The 10,140-nt window shown below is 29.7% G+C and overlaps 1 protein-coding gene across 6 annotated transcripts; it reads left to right on the top strand.

Annotated features, from left to right (window-relative positions):
* The first annotated feature begins 144 nt into the window (after positions 1-144).
* LOC128876807 (AP-1 complex subunit sigma-2) lies at positions 145-8,193 on the top strand. Of its 6 annotated transcripts, XR_008457119.1 has the most exons (7): positions 145-371; positions 462-640; positions 721-829; positions 988-1,125; positions 5,069-5,168; positions 5,318-5,391; positions 6,877-8,193. XR_008457119.1 is itself a non-coding variant. In XM_054123505.1 (6 exons), exons 1-5 carry the CDS (start codon positions 369-371, stop codon positions 5,360-5,362), a joined length of 474 nt encoding a protein of 157 aa, XP_053979480.1. In that variant the 5' UTR covers positions 146-368; the 3' UTR covers positions 5,363-5,391; positions 6,877-8,193. The 6 variants fall into 6 exon arrangements, 4 of the variants coding, with proteins under 4 accessions (XP_053979477.1, XP_053979480.1, XP_053979478.1 ...); XR_008457118.1 differs by having other exon boundaries at positions 5,318-8,193; XM_054123505.1 differs by lacking the exon at positions 5,069-5,168 and having other exon boundaries at positions 146-371.
* Positions 8,194-10,140: the final 1,947 nt, after the last annotated feature.

Consider the following 10,140-nt stretch of genomic DNA (forward strand, 5'->3'; position numbering starts at 1 on the left):
GAGCAATGGATCTTCAGGTGCAATGCGATGCGTGACGAAACATTCTCGCCATCTAGCGGATAAAATAAACAACTATTTCCCTACAAACTTGGGCCTTTTGCCACCGATGGCGCCACTATCGCATGTCAAAAGGAATGAATAATATTGCCACATCAGTTTAATTTGCGAATACCAAAGTTTCGATAGGAGTTTCACCCCTGTAAAACTACTCTGTAGTTCTGATAAGAGTTTCAGCTGGTTTTACATCTGTTAAAATACTCTGTGGTGTATATTAACATTTCTCAAAGTTGGAGTAAACTGGGTTGTGGTTTGGTGAATGGTGTTGTGATCAATTTTGTGGTTATTTGGACGAAAAAAATTGCTTAAAAATGGTAAATATCTTTTTTAGTTACTGTATGGTATTTTAAACGCTATATTACTTTTGTTTGTGTTTTATGAAAATGTTGAATCTATTTTTTTAGATGCAATTTATGCTATTGTTCAGTCGTCAAGGAAAGTTGCGTTTGCAAAAGTGGTATGTGGCCCATCCTGATAAATTAAAAAAAAAAATTACACGAGAATTAATTACTACAATATTGGCAAGAAAGCCCAAAATGTCAAGTTTCTTAGAATGGAAGGATGTTAAAGTTGTCTACAAAAGGTGTGCTACAATTTCACAATTGCACTTCTATATTATATAATTTTCAACAATTTTTATGTATAGTCACATTTTATTTATAGGTATGCGAGTTTATATTTCTGTTGTGCAATAGAACAGAATGACAATGAATTACTTACCTTAGAAATCATACACCGCTATGTTGAATTGTTGGACAAGTACTTTGGAAGTGTAAGTATAACCTTATTTATCAGTAATATTTTATGAGCAAATATTTTTTTCATAAAAGTCATTGATAATATAAAAACATAAATTAGGTGCCATCCTTTTTGTCTTGTTTTTTGAACAATGTTTCTTTAATATGAATATTTACTTTTGTGTGTTACTAGGTATGCGAATTAGATATAATTTTCAATTTTGAAAAAGCATACTTCATCTTAGATGAATTATTGGTTGGCGGCGAAATTCAGGAGACTAGCAAAAAGAACGTGTTGAAAGCCATAGCAGCTCAGGATTTACTACAGGAGGTTAGTTATGGGGATGTACCCATTGAGTTGTAACTTGTCTTTTTTAATGACTATAATTTTTATTTGTTATTTTCTAGTAATATATCTGAATCATTTTAACATACAAGATAATAGTTTTATAGACTTTCAGTTTTAAGAAGGTCAACAGTGTATTTTACATTTTTATTGAATTTGCATAATGCTCGTTATTTTATTTATACACATGGCAGTCCAGAACATGTTCGGATGTTATGGATGCATGTATGAGGCATGTCCAATTCTCAGTTGGTAGAATGTGAGTCACCAATGTCGTTCTACCAATCGAAAGACATCGCGTCTCCATGATTTCAGAACATGTTTCATATTGATGTGTGTACCTGCAAATTTGTTAAAACGATTCGCATAATATATTTGACTTTTGAGTCTATTGATCGAGAGGTACATATAAAAAGTACCAAAATCTTTTTGTATGTGTAGCATGTTTGTAGCCTGTTTATTCTGGGTAGAATAATATCAATAATGCGGTGTTAAAGGAATAACATCTTTTATATTCAATCACCTTATTAAGTTTAATGCATAATTGATAATGTATTATTACATACATAGGTTTATATACAATTAATTTTATGTCCAAGAAAGTTTTAAGATAAGGAACATTTTAAGGTTATGAATGAATCACTTACAACAGTAGCTTTCCAACAGTAGTAGTTCGAAAAGTATTTAAAGAAAGGACTGTTTGTTAAACAGTATTATGACAATATATAACATATATTTTCAATATAATCATAGTCACCGCATTATTCCAATGTCTGGCGAAAATGGGTTATGACATTTTGATGTCTATTAACAATGTAATATCTACAGTGCATGATGGAATGTAACACTTTTAAGTCAAAATTTTGTAATAGCTATATGTTATTTTCTCCTTTGATTTCATATTTGTTGTTCGTAAATTTTACGTGTTATATGTATATATGTATGTTTTATATTCTGAAACTATTTTATATTTTCATATTTTTTTTTTTTTAAATATTTAAAATTCATATTAACATTTAGTTTCAGTTGTACAAAGATGATGATTACTGTTGTAATGCTTGATATAACAATCTGTATTATAAATCCAACTATAGATATAAATAATACGTATATACAGTGATTAGTAATATCTTTTATCATTGCTAATCATAATTTATTATCCTTTCAATATAATTAGACCGTGAATTATTAATATATATATACACAAACATAAAATATTATGTAGTCAGGAAAGCATGAAAAGTGACTGCTCATTCTTTCCAGTGATATTAAGCGTAACATCTACACAAACAGACAAATGTAGATACAATCCATATTTAAAAATATTGTAAACTGTTATTTTTAACTTGTAGCTAATGCTATGTGCATAGAACGCTTATATGCTTATTCTTTTGTTAATGTAAGTGGGCTTACATGTGTTACAAATTTTTGTTCATAATGTATGCAACAGCATATCTGTAGTGGCAAAATTAAATCCACATAAACTGTTGTTCTAGTGTATTGACGTTAATTTAATGACAATATAAAGTTAGTTCCACTTACAGTTCCTTTACAATTTACATAATTTAGACCAATTAATTACATCACATGTTTAAGTAATAATTTTCATTTTTCTATTTTAATATCTAACATGAGCCACTTCATTAGAATCTATAAAACTAATAAAAATATAAAAATATAAACGTTTATTGAGTACAGAAAATTTAGTTTGAATAGTCAGTAATATAAGTAGACCCACTTTTTTCAGTTCCTCTGACGAGTTGTTTTACAAACATTTTAATTTCACAATAACAAGTGAGATTATTTTTTGTTTTCACAAATTTAATGATATTATTATATATGGTAAAAGGTCCATAATAAATACAATGATTCCATATATAATATTCATAAACCATATGTTTATTTGTTAAGGGTAGAATTGCAATTTAAATGTTAGTATCTTTTTTATTGAAAGTTATATTAGATAAATATGCTATAGAAATGCTGTTGCTTGTAAGTAGTTGAAATGTATGTATATATTTTCAAGTGACAATAAATATTAATCATTATCAATTATACTGACAGCATAATTTTATATAATGTTATCAATCGTGTTCCACAAAGTACTTTAAATAATAGTTACAATAATAAGATTCTATGATACAAAAGTATACTTATATATTTGTTGTTTTTGATGTATACTCCAATTGCATGGAAGTAATATTTCCATAAACCTACAGTACTTATCTGTCTTATTTTTTTTATAAGACATATTTTATTGTAAGGAGAACAACCAAACAATGTTTTTTCCTGAAGCTAATTTTTTAGTCATGTTTTGTTAGGTTATTATTATGTTAAATTATTATATATTTATATATAATCTTATAAAAGTTTTATTCAGACAATGTTCAATGTTTGTAGAAACATCTTGTAACATTTTGTGATTACTTATTTGTGAAATATATAGAGAATACATTTAGAATACGTTATATCTGTGTTAAATTATTATATTGTATGATATATTTTAAATTAGGAAATATATTTACACTCTTTCTACAACACAAATGTTATAAAAAAATATTTGTAAGATACTTATAGTTATACTTTTACCATTAGAAAATTGTTAGTTAGGAAAAAGATTCTAATAGTAAGATATCAATAGTACAAGATATATGTTAAAAAAAAAGACAGTATAAATATTACCATTAGCATTAAACCATATGTTTAGTTGGTCAACACTTTTTTTGTTGTTGGTTTTTATTCGTTTAATTTTGTTCTAGTATCTGTTCACACAGGATGAGAAGGTATCTTGTATAATACATTTTTAATGCAACTTTTATTTCATAAAATCTAACTCTTCTACAACATATATAATAGTCAGATTTAGCTCAACATTAATGTTCCATAACTAAGGACATATCTAGAAATACACTAAAGATTAGTCAGAATATTTGTTTGTTTGTGGAAGGATGAAGCTGTGGAAGGTGCTCTACGGGAGATAGGGCTTTTGTAGGTGCAGCATTCTTGCATGCCCTTCATGGCCAATCAGACAACCCACATGAATCAAGACCTGGAGCAGGCTCACCCGCTGCATGATGCCATCATACGTCTCTACTTTTTCTATAGTTACTGAGCATCAATTTTTTACTTACCATTGAGAACCCTTAAAAATCTAGTATAAAAACTTTACTATATTTTTATATAGGCAATTGATATCACTCGTATATACAAAGAAAGTAATATATATATATACAAAATTAGCTCATAGAAAATCCTCTTAGTAATATTATTTTTTCTCATTTTATTACTGAGTAGGTATAGCTACAATATAGTTTAGCCCCGTACTATGGCAATAAAGTTATGTGTATTTAGAGAACCATTATTTATCTGTGAATACAAGACACAAAAATATTTACATAGCGTTTTTCCACAGTTTTTTAATTGCATAAGAAATTCTTTCTTTGCATTTTGTATAGTTTTCTTTGTATTCGTATATTTGAACATATTTATTTTAGTATAAATTAGACATGACATTCGAAGGTATCACTTTTGTATGTGTGTATGTGTATATACATAAGCGGTGTCAATTTTTAATGTTATAATTCTAACACGGTAATAATACCTATAATAAATGTATACAATGAAATTTTCACGTAATTGTACACAGAATTATATATCACCTTTTCCATGTAATTAACCCAGTCTATGTATTTATTTCTATCGTATCTGCCCTCTAAGGTATTAATAAGATACTTTTTCGATCGTTTTCACCTATAATAAAAGTATCACTAGAACTTTTAATTATTCATTAAAGTTGGTCTATTGTATGATATGCACACCTGTTTAACAATAAGTCCAGGGACATTCTGTAGCATGCAACACAGGCATTTCTATGATTGATGCTTAAGCATTTCAAACGAGGCGATAAATGAATATATGCTTTGTGCAGCTTTGTGTATCCATACAAGTATACATATACTCAGTTATATGAAAAGGGTTCAGTTCACCATTTGAAGCTGCATCACGGAGGTTACTTAATTACGAAGTAGGTACGTGTATACTTATATATTTTCATTACTGTATATTTGAATTATATGATAAACTGCAGCATCAAAGAAATTGATCCCTCTTCATATACTTATGTATACTGTTTTTTTACGATACATTTTAATTTAACAGTACCATTAATGTGTTTCAGGAGGAAACTCCACAGGGATTCTTTGAGGACCACGGTTTGGGATAATACTTTCTAGACAATATATCGGACTTAACGTAAGTGGTTCTTGTGTCACAACTCCAACATTCCAGAATTACATTTACTATAAACTATGTTGACTATAGTTAAGAGTATAGTACTGCACAGATCTTAATAAATAAGGATTAGTTTTTCATATTAAATTTATGCTTATATACAATGACCAGAAATGGAATTTTATTATGCTGTTCTCTCTCAATAACGGGGTTGAAATGGATACCACGAGAATAAATAATTATAACTACTTTTTGAAAACCAATGAAATTTAGTATTTCGTACATACCGAAGTATAGATGCTTCTTCACATTGTTGAAATACCAGCAGTACTATGCTACATATATACTACATGTTTTTCCATGATAACGTTATTTAACCCTCTGTATATCAAAATGCCAGTGAATTTGTTGTAACTAATTCTAGTATTTATATTCCAGTCTCGTATATTTTAATCGCAGTTACCTTTGCATTTTAAGGATTAAACTATTTACTGTTAAACATTGTACGTACAATACTTCAAATAATATTGCAATAAGAACAATAATATTATGATGCAATATAATTTTTAAGCAACATAATCCTCAATTATACAATAGCGTTTTGTAACATGAATGAATAAACCAGAATCACAACTGTATACTGCACCATAAATTTTTGTCGAAATAATTAAGAATTTAAAAATTAGTCGTACATTAAAGTTGATGCATAAAGGGTTAAATAATGAATGTTCGATAATATTATTATATACATATGTAAGGTGCTTATTGAATTTTCACTTACACTTAGTTACTTTGTTAAACCAAACTACATATAAGTATTACAAAACTTACCGCATTTAATTAATCGTTAATCACTAGTTATATTTTTACATCTTGTGTATAAATAGTTATTAGTCACCTCAAGATTAACATTTTTACGCGTATTGCTCAAAAGCAACTGTATCATACAAATACAAGCGAACTAAAATTAAAAGAAGTATAAAACATTTCTCAATTAGAAATGAATCAAATAATAATAATTGCATTAAAATTTTATATGAACAAAATCAATTGTAATATTAGTAGACTGATTAAAATTCGAAGGATCCATTTTGTATTAACTGCAGTTTGGGACGCTTCCGACAATTGTTAGAATACTTTGTTGTAATAAAGAACAAACTGGAAAATACCACTGTTAAATTATGATTCTTGTTAAGAGATACGTAAAAAGTAGTCAAAAATTTTAAGAATTATATCTATAATTCTTTTATACTCTATATTTCTTGATTTCAATGTTCTGCAAACAGTTCATTTTAAAAGGGTGTAAAAAACACACAGAATGATTGAGCTATTGAAAAAAGGAGTAGTGCAAGTCATACTAATAAAGATGACTTAATTTTTCAACTCACTTATAGAAAATTTTCCCAAACGATTATATGAATGTTTTATTCGACTGTTTATATATTGGAGATATCTATCGATGATACTAGTTTCGATAAAATAATACCTAAAAATATTCCAACGCAGTTTGTTACAGAAATATCCATGTTCCTGTTAATTATCATTATCATAGCAAAGTATTTTTGCGAGTTTTGATCGCGCTAATCATTCCTATCCATTGTGAAGAAAAGATGAAAACGATATTAGAGGAAATTTGCATAAGGACAATAAGTTTAAACAGTGTTGAATGTTCGTTCATAGTATTGATACAACTAACGCAAGAGCATGTGTTATACATATCTGAATATATATTCGCAATCCACTTGTTTTATAGGATATTTTAAACGTAAATATGTAAGTTGTTACTGATAGTTTATTTCTGACTTTTTAATATTACGAAGAAATTGATCAGTTTCTGATTTTCTACCGCTTTGTATCTAAGGGAGGTTCCTTGAACGACCATTTTTTTGTTTATAATCGAAATTACGAAATATTATTGAAAATTCTACGTACTTTTTTGAACTGTCGTTGATTGCAAAAGTACGTTTTTATAGTCTGAAAATATTTGCAGTATTCTGTAGAATTTCTAGGCAATATGCAAATTTGTAAATTGAATTTAGAGTCTTGGAATTAAAATTAAGAAAAGGGATGAAGATTTAATGTTTCATTTGATTATTTTCTAATAAAAGTACATGTCAATTCAAACTGATGTGAGATATAAATGGAATTTAATTTGTAACTTATAATATTCTCGTAAGGAAATTATTAACCAGATAAAGCATATTGCCGAGAGATTATACTTGGATTTCATTTTAGGTAAAATGGCTATGTTTAGATAAAGTACATCGTGTATTTGCGTTTAAATATTTATTAGTGGTGCATATAAAGCATAAATATTCCACTATCTTGTGGACTTTATCTACTTTTATATACGATGTACTATTATTATTATATGGTACACCAAACCTGTGCATTTACAAAACAACGTTATATCATTTCAGCTGGTACGAAGTCATCGTTTCTTATCTCAAATAAATCGATATTTTTGTTATTTTCGAATAAAATTAAAATTAAAAAAAAAATTGAAACATTGCTTCAAATGTTTATTTCCTATTTCAGATCAAATTTGCCCAGGTTTGCGAAATGCCATAGCGTTTACTATCTTCTTATTAATTTAATCCTTATCTCTGAAATATCTCCTCGATAATGTTATGTTGTTCTTTCATGCAATCAAAATTAGCAATTAAGTGCCCGAGTCTGTTAGAACCTGTCGTACCAGGTTATTAAACAGGATTAAGAACAATACCAATGTTATACCATATGAACGCGATAAGTATATGAATGTTGTATTGAAAAGACGATGCTTTGTGCTCCGTCCATAATAAACTGTGTAATTCAAAATAACATTTTTGTAAATATCATTTCTCCTTCTGTCCATCTTGAATGGTTTCCTCGTGTGAATTGTAAAGTGTTCGACGTAAGTATAATTTAATTTATCAGAAGAGTAGATTTTACATCTGACCAAGATCAAAGCAATTTAATCTTTTATTCAATTATATTTGAAAAGAAATTATTCCCAGATCGATATCATTACGATCTACTTTAAGTTAAAGCCAAGTATTCTGTAAAAAATGTTTTCAAGTGCTTTTCCTAAGTAGCTTTTACCAACGAAGACGATAGTTTCCTTTAATATTTACGCTTGGCGACACACTTGCAGGCATGATTAATCGATACAGGTCTCCTATATGTTTAATTTTATAAACTAAGTTACTGCCGTCTGGACGCGCATTAAACCGCTGAATGAAGCGAACGAACACATCACGAACGTACGAATGCGTTTCCTCGTCCACTTCCGGCATTGAAAAATCCTATACACCGCGGCTGTCGAGATTTTCATCATAAACGTCCACGGTGGGCATTGTGAATTATACGTATTTCAAGGATTCATACAAGCCCATGGGATAACAATAGCGTCGCGTGTAACAATGTTGCATTATTTTGAAACGTTGATTTAAATCGAAGAAGTTAATGAAAGGGAAGAGTTGGCGCGTCCTCCGTTTTTCTGGGGTAGCTAATTTCAAAATGTATGGACCGAGTTGCTCATCGTACGATGAGAGAATCACGATTGTATGTGTTTCTATTTAAATGATTAAGACTTTAGACATTTTGAAAATGGAATAATTCTCGTTATTAATACTAAAAACTAATAAGCAACACCGTATATTTTATGCAGTTTTATGCACGTCAACGAAATAATGTTTCTTTCAAAAGATATCGATCTAAAATTTTACACTATTATTGTCAAGCGAAAACGTAAAAAGGAGCTGCGCAATACACGTGATTGTCGAGAAAAATATTCGGAGATCGAGGCATGTTTTAATTTTCAAACACTCTACAATTGAACAGAATATTAAAATTAAATGAAAAATAATTTTTCAGATGGTTACTACAGTTTTCATTGAATGTTTGAATGAATATATTCTAAAGTTGAATTTACAAAATGGCCAGAAGCTCGCAAATGTTGAATCCACCTTTGGATCGATAATGAACTCTGAAAAGTGAAAAATAGCAGGAAGTTCTGGACGCCTGCCTGATCTCGTATCTCGAGGATCACAATGACGGGCTGTTCATCAAAACAACACGTAAATTCATGTCAGAAACGATGAAATCAGGGATAACACGATCTCGCTGGGACCATGCCAGAATATTGAAACTCAAAGCTTCCTTTTATTATATTTAATTACGTTGAACAATCCTTCCCTGTCGAATGAACCCATCGTTTCAGCTGAAAATCGAAATGGCGGACCAAAATCTTTCACAGCTGACGAGACACGTACATCTCAATAGTCTAGGGTAGGCCATTTTTGTCTGTTTATTTTATAATTAGGAATTAATGATAAAGCTGTGCAAAATAGTGCAGGTATGATACTTAAATAATAGAATAATTTTGAAAATATATTCGATATAAGGACGAAATCGAAAGAATTGATCTTGGAGCGTTTTCTCATCGATCAAACCTAATGCTCGATTCTGATATGCTTCCGATATAATTACTCGGTCATTTCAAAAGATATTCCAGTACCAAGAATACCATCAAAATAATCTATTTTTCTAGCCAGAAAAAGAAGGTGTACACTCTGTCGATCGAGTACCGGGATTTATTATTATAACGAAGAAGTAAACGCGAAGAAAGTCGATATCCAGCTAGTCTGGCGGTTTCCCCGAGATAAGGTTGTCCGGCGAGCGATTCGACGCGAAATGGCTGGTGCACGCATGAAACGTAAACGAAACGCGTTGCGCGTGAGGAACGCTGCGGGGTCGCGTCGATGCGCGCGACGGAGCTCGACGGTG

The sequence above is a fragment of the Hylaeus volcanicus genome, chromosome 5 (assembly GCF_026283585.1).
Source record: "Hylaeus volcanicus isolate JK05 chromosome 5, UHH_iyHylVolc1.0_haploid, whole genome shotgun sequence".
In the NCBI taxonomy this organism is placed as follows: domain Eukaryota; kingdom Metazoa; phylum Arthropoda; class Insecta; order Hymenoptera; family Colletidae; genus Hylaeus; species Hylaeus volcanicus.

What these genes read in the sequence shown, in the direction of transcription:
- LOC128876807 (XM_054123502.1), top strand. An exon ending in TGGACAAGTACTTTGGAAGT is followed by an intron (nt 830 to 987) that starts GTAAGTATAACC and finishes GTGTGTTACTAG; the next exon opens with GTATGCGAATTAGATATAAT. An exon ending in CTCAGGATTTACTACAGGAG is followed by an intron (nt 1,126 to 3,899) that starts GTTAGTTATGGG and finishes ATTTTGTTCTAG; the next exon opens with TATCTGTTCACACAGGATGA.